At 37.5% G+C, this 13,838-nt stretch overlaps 1 protein-coding gene across 4 annotated transcripts in view; it reads left to right on the forward strand.

Moving 5' to 3' along the window:
* Positions 1–13,838, forward strand: part of PRPF39 (pre-mRNA processing factor 39) — a 38,884-nt gene that overhangs the window by 8,129 nt on the left and 16,917 nt on the right. Inside the window, exons 2-6 of one of the 4 annotated variants that reach the window (XM_032405020.1) lie at positions 7,745–8,091; positions 8,544–8,669; positions 8,865–8,933; positions 9,037–9,199; positions 9,328–9,446. In XM_032405020.1, coding sequence (XP_032260911.1) covers positions 9,113–9,199; positions 9,328–9,446 — 206 coding nt within the window. In that variant the 5' untranslated portion in view covers positions 7,745–8,091; positions 8,544–8,669; positions 8,865–8,933; positions 9,037–9,112. The other 3 variants (XM_032405018.1, XM_032405021.1, XM_032405019.1) reach the window with 3 other exon arrangements.

A 13,838-nucleotide genomic window follows, 5' to 3' on the forward strand; every position in this document is an offset into this window, starting at 1 on the left:
TTTTTTTTTTTTTTTTTTTTTTTTTTAAGAAAAGTCCGTATTCTTTGGGACACCTGGGTGGCTCAGTCGGTTAAGCGGCTGCCTTTGGCCCGGGTCATGATCCCAGGGTCCTGGGATCAAGTCCCACATCGGGCTTCTTGCTCAGTGGGGAGCCTGCTTCTCCCTCTCTCTCCCTCTGCTTGTGCTCTCTCTGTCAGATAAATAAAATCTTTAAAAAAAAAAAAAAAGAAATGACTGTATTCTTCAACTAAAATGTCAGCTCCTTGAGAGTAGGGACTTTGTTTTGTTCACAGTTAAATTTCCAGTGCTTAAGACAGTATCTGACACACAGAAGTTGCTCACTAAATATCTATTGAATGAATATTATTACAGAAGGAAATGATATTGGTTAGAGATTTTTTTTTTTTTTAAGATTTTATTTATTTATTTGACAGAGAGATAGAGAGAGAGCTCAAGTAGGCAGAGTGGCAGGCAGAGGGAGAGGGAGAAGGAGGCTTCCCGCTGAGCGGGAAGCCCGATGCGAGGCTCGATCCCAGGCCCCTGGGATCATGATCTGAGCCGAAGGCAGAAGCTTAACCGACTGAGCCACCCAGGCGCCCCTAGAGATTTTTTTTTTTAAATAAATACTAAATGAACAGGGTTTAGCATAATTTGTAAACCTAATTTCAGTAAAATAAAAAATAAGAGAACATAAAAATGAAATAATATCGTGTAAACCCTAAAGGACAAAGGACAGAAGAGGAAGTATCAACATGAGAATTAAAACGTTTTGGAAGAAAAAAGATGGACTGGATTTAACTGATGAACTTAGGTTTTCATTTTTCTGCATTCAGTTCTTTGCCTGCAGAGAGGGAAGTTAATAAGAAATGTGAGGAATTGTCCCACAAAACTCCAGAAAGGCTCAGGAATATTGGTTACCACGTGCCTCTGAAAGTGAGAGTGCTGAGTGGAGCTAAAAATTCTAGAATTGGTTGAAAGTCTGGAGTAGTTTAGACCCTCCATTTTCCTTCTCCATATAATATAACTAGCAAAAAACTAGATGTTTATTATTTGAAAAGGGTGGAACAAGAGAAGTTTTGACACAGCTGATGGGAGTTGGGACAGGGGTGAAGGGTCTTGATGAAAATGGGAAATTGAATGGAAGTGTACATATTGAATGGTGAGATCACTAGCCCTGTTTTTCTTCTTTGTCCCAGAATGCTTACTGCCTTCTGTATATATTTTTAGGTTGAAACATTCTTCTTTGGGAAAACTTAACACCAGGGAAATGATGTAAAGCACTGACATTTAGTGAGTTCCCCCTCAGTAGAATGCCATTCTGCACTGAGGTTCACCAGTGTTCAAGCTTTATGTAGCTTCTGATTTTGTGTGATGCCTCACACTTCTTGAACAGCAGTTTGAAGATCACTCTATTGAGAGACCAAAACAAATAGTCAAAAAATACTCAGACAGTGCTGAGAACAGAAGAAAATTTAAAGTGATTTATAGAGACATAGGAGATATTGCACCAGTGAAACAGGAATAGGAGACTGTAAAATGGATTATTCAGAGTAAAAGGAATTAAAATTTTGATTCATATATTAAAAATCTAGTAAAAGTGATCACTCAGAGTAGAATGAGTCATAGGGATGGGGGAAAAATGTAGGAAAAGGTAAGAAAAGTAGAGCATCAGTCCAGGAGGTCCAACAACTGAGTAATGTGAGTTCAACAAAGATAAAAGAGAAAACCAAGGGAAGAAAATTATTACATAAATGATAAATATGGAATATAAGAATTGAATGATGTAAATATCTAGAGTAAAATAGGCCTTCTGAATGAATGCCAGCAGAATGAGTAGAAAAGACTTACCCTAAGGCTCATCATTTTGGAATTTCAGAACACCTGGATTAAAAGATACCATGGAGAAAAACAGGTCTCAAATAGAGGAGTTTTCTCAATAGCAATACCCTAGGGGCGCCTGGGTGACACAGTCGGTTAAGCGTCCAACTCTTGGTTTCAACTCAGGTTGTGATCTTGGGGTTGTGGGATTGAGCCCTGCGTTCGGGGTAAAGTTGGCTTGGGACTCTCTCTTCTTCCCTCCCTCCCTCTCCTTCTGCCCCTCCCCTCTGTGCTAGTGCGCAAGCTCTCTCTCAAATGAATAGATCTTCAAAAAAAAAAAAAAAAAAAAAAGCAACACCCTATGCTAGGAAACAATGAAAAGATTCCTTCAAAACTTTTTTTTTTTTTTAAGTAATCTGAATGCTTAACATAGGGCTCAAACTCACCACCCTGAGATCAGGAATCTAGTAAGAGCAAAAAATGTCTAAAATTGAAAAATCAAGAAATAAGATAGACCTCCAGATAAACTCTGTTGTCTGCTGGTTTTATGGAGTCAAAGTCAACAGCTTTTTTCCTCCTTTTAAAACTTCTGCAAAAATTCTTTTGTCAGGGCACCTGGGTGGCTCAGTCGGTTAAGTGGCTACCTTCGGCTCAGGTCATGATCCTGGGGTCCTGGGATCGAGCCCCACGTCCGGCTCCCTGCTCAGCAGAGAGCCTGCTTCTCCCTCTGCCTGCCACTCTGCCTACTTGTGCTCTATCTCTCTGTCAAATAAATAAATAAATAAAATCTTAAAAAAAAATTTTTTTGTCTTTTCCTCAGTTTTTTTTTTATTTTTATTTTTTATTTTTATTTTAAAAGATTTTATTTATTTGACAGAGAGATAGTGAGAGTTGGAATACAAGCAGGGGGAGTTGGAGAGGAAGAAGCAGGCTTCCCGCCGATCAGGGAGCCCAGTGAGGGGCTCTATCCCAGGACCCTGGGATCACGACCCAAGCCGAAGGCGGATGTTTTTTTTTTTTTTTTTTTTTAAAGATTTTATTTATTTATTTGACAGAGACAGACACAGTGAGAGAGGGAACACAAGCAATGGGAGTGAGAGAGGGAGAAGCAGGCTTCCTGCGGAGCATGGAGCCCGATGTGGGGCTCGATCCCAGGACCCTGGGATCATGACCTGAGCTGAAGGCAGACGCTTAACGACTGAGCCACCCAGGTGCCCCCGAAGGCGGATGTTTAACGACTGAGCCACCCAGGTGCCCTCCTCAGTTATTTTGAAGTGTAACATCAGGATTGGAAAATGCTATTTGAGGAATTTGTTTGCAGTGATACTTTGATTTATGTGAATTTATAGACTGCCACATGCTTTTATCTCATCTGATGTTCTCAACAGCCCTATGCAAATATTGTTAGTCCCTAATTTAGAAGTGAGGAAAGTAAGACTGATGTAGGATCACATGCTATTAAGGGAGAGAACTTAGACTCACTCCCCTTAGCCCTGTTCATTCTAATATTTACTGTACTATATCTCATGATGAAAGAAGGATTTGGATGGGTACCGGGGGGGCTCAGTCAGTTAAGCATCTGCCTTTGGCCCAGGTCATGATCCCAGGGTTCTGTAATCGAGCCCCATGTTGGGCTCCCTGCTCATCGGGGAGGTTGCTTCTCTCTCTTCTCCCCATTTGTGCTCTCTGCTATCTCTGTCTCTCTCAAATAAATAAAATCTTAAAAAAAAAAAAAAGGATTTGGAAATTCTAATTCCTAGTCTTTTGTACTTTATATTTCCTAATTTACTTATAATTAAGCTGTTGTCTTACTTTTTTTGTGTGATAAAAGCCACATAACATAAAATTTACCTTAACTGTTTTAAGTGTATAGTTCAGTAGTGTTAAATATATTCACATGGTTGTAAACAGATTACCAGAACTTTTCATTTTACAAATCTGAAACTATACTCATTAAACAGCTCCCCTTTTCTCCCTCACTGCATTCCCTGGTAACTGCATTCTATTTTGTTTCTATGAATTTGATTATTCTAGATACCTCATATAAGTAGAATCATACATACAGTGTCTTTTTTTGTGACTGGCTTACTTCACTTAGCATAATGTCCTCAAGGTTCATCCATATAGAATATGACAGGATTTCTTTCATTTTAAAGGCTAAAGAGGGGCGCCTGGATGGCTCAGCTGATTAAGCATCAGACTCTTGATTTAGGCTCCGGTTGTGATCTCGGGGTTGAGAGATTGAGCCCTGCTTCGGCTCTGTGCTGGGCGCTGAGACTGCTTAAGAGTCTCTCTCTGCCCCTCCCCTCTTGCTCGCTTGGGCGCTCTCTCTCACTCTTTTTCCCTCTCTAAAAAAACCCTAACGGCTGAATAATATTTCATTGTATATACTACATTTTGTTTATTCATCTGTCAGTGGACATTTGAGTTGCTTGCTCCTTTTGGCTGTTGTGGGTTGTGCTGCTGTGAATGTGGGCGTGCATGTAGCTCTTTGAGTCCCTGCTTTTAGTTTGGATATATACCAAGTGGGATTCTTTGGTCATATATAGTAGTTCTGTTTTTAATTTTATCAGGCACCTTCATACTGTTTTCTGTAGCTGTTGCATCATTTTACAATCCTACCAACAGTGTACAAGGATTCCAGTTTCTCATCCTTGCCAAGACTTATTTTGTTTTTTTGTTTTTGTAGTAGCTACCATAATGGTTGTGATGAGATACCTAATTGTGATTTTGATTTGTGTTTTTCTGATGATTAGTGATGTTGAGTATCTGTTCATATGCTTGTTGGCCATTTGTATATCATCTTTGGAGAGATTCTGTTGAAGTCTTTTACCCATTTTTAAATCAAGTTACTTTTTTGTTTTTGAGTTGTAGTTCTTTATATATCCTGGATATTAACCCATAATTGGATATAAGATTTACAGATATTTCCTCCTATTCTTATGTTGTCTTTTCACTCTGTTGATTGTGTTCTCTGATGCACAAAAGTTTTAAACTTTGAGATAGCCCATTTGTCTGTTTTTACTTTTGTTCCCTTTGTTTTTGGTGTCATTTCCAGGAAATCATTGCCAAGTCCAGTATCATGAAGATTTCCCGTATGTTTTCTTCTAGAAATTTTATAGTTTTAGGTTTTACATTCAGGCTTTGAATTCATTTTGAGTTAATTTTTGTATGTGGTATAAGGTAAGGCTCCAACTTCATTCTTTTGTATGTGAATATCCAGTTTTCCAGCACCTTTTGTTAAACTGACTGCCCTTTCTTTGTTGAATGATCTTGGTATCCTTGTTGAAAATCATTTAATTATATATGCAAAAGTTTATTTCTGGGCTCTTTGTTCTGTTGGTTTGGTTGTCTTTATGCTAAAACCACAGTTGTCTCCTTCCTTTTGATATTTTTTGCCCCTTTGCTGTTTTATGTTGATAATTGGGAGTTATTGATTGTTGTCAAGAATAAAGTGGGACTAGTTAACTGCCACATTATGAAGAATATGATGGAATAACTTATTAAAAAAATAACTTTAGTGTATTCTTCTTTTGGCTCTGTGATTTTTGGAGTAATCAGAAAAATGATCTCCCTAAGGGTAAGGATGATGTTCTTAGTTCTTTTTACAGCATTTTAATTGCAGGGTGTGGAGTAATTGATAATCTCTGAAGATGCAAGGGTGTGGTAAATTTGCTGATTGCAGAAGAAACCATTATGTCCCACTTAAATATGCAATTAGAATAGGGCTGGTGGTAATGACTCAGAATGTATCAACCAACATTTTGTTTGTTTGACAGTGGCTTTGAAATCAAAAGACACAAACCAATGACTGATTTGCATATGGAAAATTAATCTTCAAATGTGTCTTTTCTTTAAAGGAAGGGGAAAAAGAGAAAAAAAAATAAATTGAGAACTTCTTTGCCTTTTTCTAGGGCCTCAAATGGCTCAAACCTGGAAAAGCTAATGGGAAGGACATTTTTTTCTGATAGTCTGTTACTTTGGATTCTCTTTTACTGTGTACCAACTAGGTTTGCTTCTTGTATTATCTCTTATCAGATGCCTCTGTAGATTTACTTCTATCATTTCCTCTCAAATTCCACTGGCTATACCCTGCCTTCTCTGCTGCTTACCCTTCCTCTTCCTCAATGTAAAACCTGTTCAGTTTGGTTGGTTTCTCTCTCTTCTTTGAATCAGTTCTAATTTCTACTTGTTTGTTGTCTACTGTCAAGAAGGATTTTTCTATCGAGTGGGCTTTTCTCTATTCTGGAATAATAATTCTTTTTCTATTGTTCTAAAACTTACAGTTTTTCAAAGTTAAGACCCAGTTTTGTATTTCATGAAGCTTTTCTAGATGGCTATAATTTTCAGTTGATTTCTCTAAACTTTGACTTTGTTCCATTTAAAATTCTCTCTCTGTTTTGTCTGTTTTTGATCTCTTTCCAATGAATTAATAAGTCCTAGAGTAATGACTTTATCTTGTACTTAAATATTACCAGGAATGTAACATAGACTAGACATACATTAGGCATTAACTTTTTGTCTCCACTCGAACTACTCCCTTCCCTTATTTTTCTCTTCTCCTCTTCTCCCCCACCGCTTTTTTTTTTTTTAAGATTTATTTGAGAGAGAGAGTGCATGCACATGCATGAGTGGGGGGAGGGGGAGGAGAGAGAATCCTCAAGCCGACTTCCCTGAGCACAGAGCCCCAGCAGGGCTTGATCCCAGGATCGTGAGTTCATGACCTGAGCCAAAACCAAGAGTTGGATGCTCAACCGACTTAGCCACCCAGGCTTCCATCCCCGCTTCTTTTTTAACATTCCTTAGATTTATTTGGTTATAGTTAATTCTTCCAGTGGCATTCAACCTCAGAAGGTCTCCTGACTTAACATGTTAAATTTCTCCTTTGTTGGGATAAAATTTGCTTCATACTATATTTTGAAATAATGTTTTAACCATGTTTTAAAATTTGGATTTCATATCTGCTTGACAATTTATAAGATATCCTCTATATACACAAAAAAACTAGTAAGAAAATCTCACAAAAAATGTTTTATAATGTATATTATAAAGATCTTATCTCCTTAGTTTACAAAGATCTTGTACAAACCAGTAAGAATAAAAATTAGTAATGTAATAAGGATGTGAAGGCATTTAAGAAAAAAATAGAAATCCAGCTTTCTCATAGTTAAAGAAATGCAAATCACAATGAGGTACTGCTTTTTCTTTTTTAATCAAATAAACAAAAATTAGGTTTTATGGTATTTAGTGCTGATAGGAGGAGATGGAGAAATGGCCATTTCCATGCATTGTTAGTGGGTTAATCAGTTAGGACTTCATTTGTCTGCAAGTAATAGAAAACCTGTCTATTGTTAATAGTTTAAACAAATAGGGACTTATTTTTGCACACAGTGTGAAGTTGGCATTGTGTTATTAGTAGCTGATGACGGTCAGGGCTGGCATTTCTTAATTTTCCTTGCCCATCCCTTATTGACTGCTTTAAGGACATAGGTTGTTTTAGATATGTTCACATTCAAGGTGATAAGAAAGTGGTAGAACCTACACTATTTGTGACTGTCCCTTTTTCTCAGAAAAGCAAAATCTTTCCCAGAGCTCTGTAGCAGTTCCATGATTCCCTACATGGGGCTAGATATATTGCTACTCTGACCAAAAACAGTGTTTTACTAGGAAGATGGTAAGAGGGGATACTGGATAGGCAACTGAAAGTGTCTTGCTACATGGCTAATGCAATTTTTCTGGAGATAAAATTTCAACATTTTCCCAGATTCAACATACATGTATTCTTTGATTAAGTGGTTCCATTGTTCAGAGATCAAGAATGAAATTAATATATTCCTTTAATAGCTAACTGGGGCTTTTAAAAGGTGGTTTTGATGATGCCAAATAAACATTTGGAAGATGTTCCTCTTTATTTGTGTTTCCACAGATCATTAACTGAAGACGAAATAAACAACTATGCAAAATTCTCACATGGATGAGTACAGAAATTCTAGTAATGGCAGCACAGGCAACAGTGCAGAGGTAGTGGTAGAACAGTCTGCTGATTTCAGTACTGAGATTATGAATGTCACGGAAATGGAACAGTCCCCTGATGGATCTCCTAACGTGAATGCAACTACAGAAGAAAATGAAATAACAAATGCTGTGGACCTTCCAGTGACAGAAACGGAAGCAAATTTCCCTCCAGAATATGAAAAATTCTGGAAAACTGTAGAAAACAATCCTCAGGATTTTACAGGCTGGGTATATTTGCTTCAGTATGTAGAACAGGAGGTTAGTAACTATTTAAATGGGACTAGAAGGGACAGATTAATCAAGTAATATCAGATGAGGTTTACTGTTTTGTAATTAAAGTTGCCTCTTTTATAATTTTCAGATTAAGTTGAATAACATTAGATATGTACATTTTTTAGCTTTAAAAATAACTTTTATAACATTTGTATGTATTTGTCAATATTAGTACAAAGTCTAATATTTGTAGTAATTGGTGTGTGTGCATACGTGTGTGTATAATCACTGAAATAAAAAGTTACCTTGCTATTTGACAGAATTACTTCCTTTTGTTTCAAAGGATAAGACTGTAATATGCAGGAAAAAGATCTGTGTGTGTGGTTTTTAAGTCTGCCAGTTTATTTTATTTGAGATAATACATTTGGAAGAAATAATAACTATTTTTGTGACACAAACTTCCAGGATTTTTAAACACCTTGTTTTATTTTCATCAGAATCACTTGATGGCTGCCAGGAAAGCATTTGACAAATTTTTCATACACTATCCGTATTGCTATGGTTACTGGAAAAAGTATGCAGACCTTGAAAAGCGGCATGACAACATTAAACAATCAGATGAGGTGCGTACATTACTGAATAAAATTATCTCCATTAGGTACTGTAAGCCAAATAATAACGAAACAAAAACTTTTTTTTTTTTTTTTTTTTGGCTGGCAGTACCTACGATTTATGGTCAAACAATTTTATAGGGTATTTTATTTGCATTTGTCACTCTTGTGGCATTTGTAGCTAATATTTTCTCTCTTTGTTGGCAGGTGCGTTAAACCTCTACAGTTTGTCAAGCTTTGCAGTGCAAGCCTCTGTATTACACTGCAGCTTAACAAGTAGGGCAGGGCTTTTCTCTCACTTACATTTATTTCTCATTTTCCAAACAATATAGTTGGTTTGCTAGTCACATTTGCTACGTCTTATTGCATTTTTGGTCAGACGCTGTCATTGATGCTCTAATGGGTCTGTGCCCTATGGTCTGTAACCCAAAGCCTGCCCACACAACCCGGTCAGAATGCAGGGACTGCTGCGCTTTGAAGATCAAGACTCTGCACGTGGGGATCAGAACATTGCCATGTTCTATCCAACCTCCACCCAAATGGTAATGGTAGATTATTTAAACAAAATTCCAGTAATTAGTATTTCTAAGGTTCACCGGATAACACAGTGTTGCCTCTCTGTTAAGAAATAATTAAATATTTGAAGTACAGTTTGTTGTTTTCTTCTTAGGTGTATCGTCGGGGGCTTCAGGCAATACCTCTTAGTGTTGACCTATGGATACATTATATAAACTTCTTAAAGGAAACATTGGACCCTGGTGAATCTGAGACAAATAGTACAATAAGAGGGTATGCTAAACATTGATATTTTCAAATACCTTCGAAGTAGAAATAAGTATTCTGATGTTGATAATAGAACTACTCATGAATGCCAAACTGAATGTTTAACATACATTTCTTTTTCACTATTTAAAAAAATGAAACATGTAATAAACTTATGCATGATTATAAAAATTACAGATGATAATGACCTCATTTCACACCCCCATTACTTATGTTCCCAATCCCGTTCCCTTTGTGGTTAATGAATTGTGTGTTCTTTCATATACATACGGATGTGCGTACGTGTGGGTGTTGTACATATTTGATTCTTTTTTTTAATGTAACAATGTTTTGGAATCTCTCCCTATCGTAATTTTTCAAGCATTGCAGAAGTATTTTGTGGTATCAAAGTACTGTATTTTATTTGCCCAAATCCTTATTTATAGGAAATAATCAGTGGCGCAGGAAACATGTTTGTATTAGTCATTATTTATGTAAAGCATGCTAGAAATGGAACTTTTGTCAAAGAACACACAACTAACTTTTATCAAATGTTCTTTCAAAAGTGGTATCAATTTTAAACTCCCACAGTATATGAGAGTAGTCATATTTTCCCATAGCTGTGCCACATTCTCTTTAACCTCCAGTGATAACTCAGTATTTTAGGTTGCCTATCTCTAGGCTCCTCATCCCAGTTTGCCATCTTTTCGTGTACTTGTATAAGCCATTTGCTCATTGCCTATTCATATCATTTGCTCATTTTACTTCTGGATTGTTCTTTTCTTACTGATTATAGGAAATTTTAAATGTGTTTTTGGTTTTTATTTTTATCAAAGTATGTGCATATAGTTAAAGTCAGTGTTAAACTGCTTATAACAAAAAGCAGTCCCTCTTCAAGTATTTTAGCTGTTTCTTGTATTTTCCTATATGTTTATAATAGTAGCTCTTTCTCTCTCTTCATTACATTATGATTTTGTTACGGTAGATGAGAGTTTTAGTTCACTTATACTCTGTCTTCCCATATCTTTTCCAATATAGATAGGTTTCAAAGCCTTTTATTTTTCCTGGAGTTAATTACCCCTTTTTATCCTTACCTCCTTTTTCCCACTTGCTTAGTTTTCTTTGAACATTTAAAATTTCCTACCCCTTCCAACAGCTGCTTTCAGTAGTTAGTACTCATAACTGACTTTCCACAGTGTACAAATGCTATGTACATTTTTTGGAAGCTAAAAAATGTATATATCTAGTGTTACTCTACTTACTCTGGAAATTGTGAAAGGGAATTATACTCTGAAATTTGTAAATTCCATTTTTTACCCTTCCTCTTGGGGGATATCCTTGGAACCTTCTCTTTCTGTAGTCTGGATTGGTTGCTCTGCTCTGTTCTGTTTCTGCCATACAGCAGTTATTTTGAGATTTCCTCATCACGATTCTAGGAGATACCTTTACCTCTTTCCTGGGTTTCAAGCTCTAATTTTGAGAGTTTTTTAGATGCTGTTTTTTCTTGGCTGATGCCTACCTTTATAGAAGAGTGCATCCTATAACTTCTTGATAAGGGATGCTTGGGATGAAAAAAAATTAAGAGTTTGTAAGTCTGAAACACCCAGTTGATCAGTGGGGTATAGAATTTTGAGTTGGAAGTAATTTTTCCTTAGGGCTTTGAAGGCATCTCTTCACTCTTACAGCTTCTGGTGGTGTTCTTGAGAAGTATGGTAACTCTGGATTCCCTTTGTATGACTTGTTTTTCCTCATGGATGCTTTTAAAATGTTCTCTTTATCTTTGCTATAAATGCAGTTTTATAATGATACGCTTTGGTGTGGGTTTTCTTTTTCTAATTCATTGTGTTTACTTAGTGGGCCTTTTCAATCTAGGGTGCTCATGTCTTTCTCTTCTGAGAAATGTTATTATTGGGATACCTGGCTGGCTCAGTCAGTATAGCATTCAGCTCTTGATCTTGGGGTCATGAGTTGAGCTCCATTTTGGGCATAGAGTTTGCTTAAAAAAATAATAAAATTAAAAAAAATCATATTATTATTGTGTATATTCTTACGTTGATAATTCCCTTCCTATGGTTTTCTCTATTGTTTTTAATAGTTGGACATTGGATCTTATGTTTTAATCATTTAATTTTCTTATTTTTGTTTTTACTTTTTACATGTCAGATTTTGTTGGGCTTTTTGAGGTATTTCCTTGACCTTTGTATTGGATTTTTCCTATCTGCCATCATTTTTTTAATGTCCAAGAATCTTTTTTTTTTTATTGTTCCTTTTCTTATCTCTTCCTATTCTTTGTTACATGGCTTAATATCTTTTTATTACTTTTTTTTTTTTTAAAGATTTTATTTATTTGACAGAGACACAGCGAGAGAGGGAACACAAGCTGAGGGAGTGGGAGAGGAGAAGCAGGCTCTCCACTGAGCAGGGAGCCCAATGCAGGGCTCGATCCCAGGACCCTGGGATCATGACCTGAGCTGAAGGCAGACGCTCAACGACTGAGCCACCCAGGCGCCCCTTTTTATTACTTTTTAAAAAGTACTAAGGACTGTTAAAGTTTTCCTCTGCTCCCATCACGGTTTTCTCTGAAGTGTTTTTGTTTACTTTTTTTTTTTTTTAAAGATTAATTTATTTGACCGAGATCACAAGTAGGCAGACAGGCAAGGCAGGCAGAGGGAGAGGGAGAAGAAGGCTCCCTGCTGAGCATGGAGCCCAATGCAAGGCTCCATCCCAGGAGTCTGGGATCATGACCTGAGCCAAAGGCAGACGTTTAACCGACTGAGCCACCCAGGCGCCCCATGTTTTTGTTCACTTGTTTTCATCTCTGACTTGTCTGATTTCTGGATTTCTGCTCATGTTAAAGATTAGATTTTAGGGGCACCTGGGTGGCTCAGTCAGTTAAGCATCTGCCTTCAGCTCAGGTCATGATCCCAGGGTCCTGGGATTGAGCCCCATGTGGAGCCCTGCTCAGTGGGGAGCCTGCTTTTCTCCCGCCCACCCCCGCCCCGTGCACACACTCTATCTCAAATAAATAATATCTTTTAAAAAAAGATGAGTTTTTTTTTTAAAGATTTTATTTATTTATTTGACAGAGACACAGCAAGAGAGGGGACACAAGCAGGGGGAGTGGGAGAGGGAGAAGCAGGCTTCCAGCCGAGCAGGGAGCCCGATGTGGGGCTCGATCCCAGGACCCTGAGATCATGACCTGAGCCGAAGCCAGACGCTTAACGACTGAGCCACCCAGGCACCCCAAAAGATTAGATTTTAATAAACTGAATGTAAGCTCTGTGTGCTTTATATGCAGGGTTTATATGCAGGTATTATTAGCTGGCTTGGTGGGCTTCACAGTAGGGCGATCAAATGGCCACTCAGGTTTTTGTTGGGGGAATCCCAGTGTTGGTATCCTTATATTTTACTGTTGTGCCAGGCAGTTTCTCATTGAAGGATCATCTGATCTGCCTGGGGAATGTATACCTAGCTCCTGAAATCCCATAGCTGGGCAGGAAAGGAGGTTTAAGGTATCTTACCATTCCTTAAGGCGATCTTCTTGTAAACATCCTGTCTTTAGTTCATTACCTTCTTACCATATTTCCTCTCCCAACTCCCTCCACTTTTCTTAGTGTCTGGTGCGTTAATTTCCTGAATCATTTTGGGATTCTGCAGGGGCAGTAACATGTATTTTACTGTCTTGAAAACCTCAGACACAAACATATACTTGTGCACACACGTGCATAAACACATACTCTTAATCCTTTATGCGTATATTAACATCCTCCAGTTTTAGCACATTTTTTTTTTTTTTTAAGATTTTATTTATTTATTTTACAGAGAGAGGCAGGGAGAGAGGGAACACAAGCAGGGCGAGCAGCAGAGGGAGAAGCAGGCTTCCCGTGGAGCAGGGAGCCCGATGCGGGGCTCGATCCCAGGACTCTGGGATCATGACCTGAGCCGAAGGCAGACGCCCAACGACTGAGCCACCCAGACGCCCCAGCTTCCTAATTTCTTTTGATATCTTTCAGGAAAATGCCCTCTGCATTGTCCTTTTTGCATGTTAGCTGTATGTTAGAATTTGTTTTACCTGTTCCACTCAAAATTTGTTGGACCTTTGATTGGAATTGTATTAAGGTTGTAGATTAATACAGGTAGTATAGTTTTATACTGTTAAAAATCCCTCTGGATTGTAAGATAATATTTTGAAAATATGTATCTAAAAGTTTTATCCCATTGGGATATCAAATCCAGTGATTAAAATTGCTTACAAAAATCTCTTGAAATGAGTTAGGTAGTTTAAAAACACAAGGTGGTGGTGTTTTGTTTTTGTTTTTTAGTAATCTGTAATTTTAGAATCAGGAGAGACTTCTGAAAGTTTTAAAACATATGTATACTTCTCATTACCTTACAAGGCAATGGGTCCCTTCTTGGAGA

The sequence above is a fragment of the Phoca vitulina genome, unplaced genomic scaffold (genome assembly GCF_004348235.1).
Source record: "Phoca vitulina isolate PV1807 unplaced genomic scaffold, GSC_HSeal_1.0 scaffold7, whole genome shotgun sequence".
Classification (NCBI taxonomy): Eukaryota; Metazoa; Chordata; class Mammalia; order Carnivora; family Phocidae; genus Phoca; species Phoca vitulina.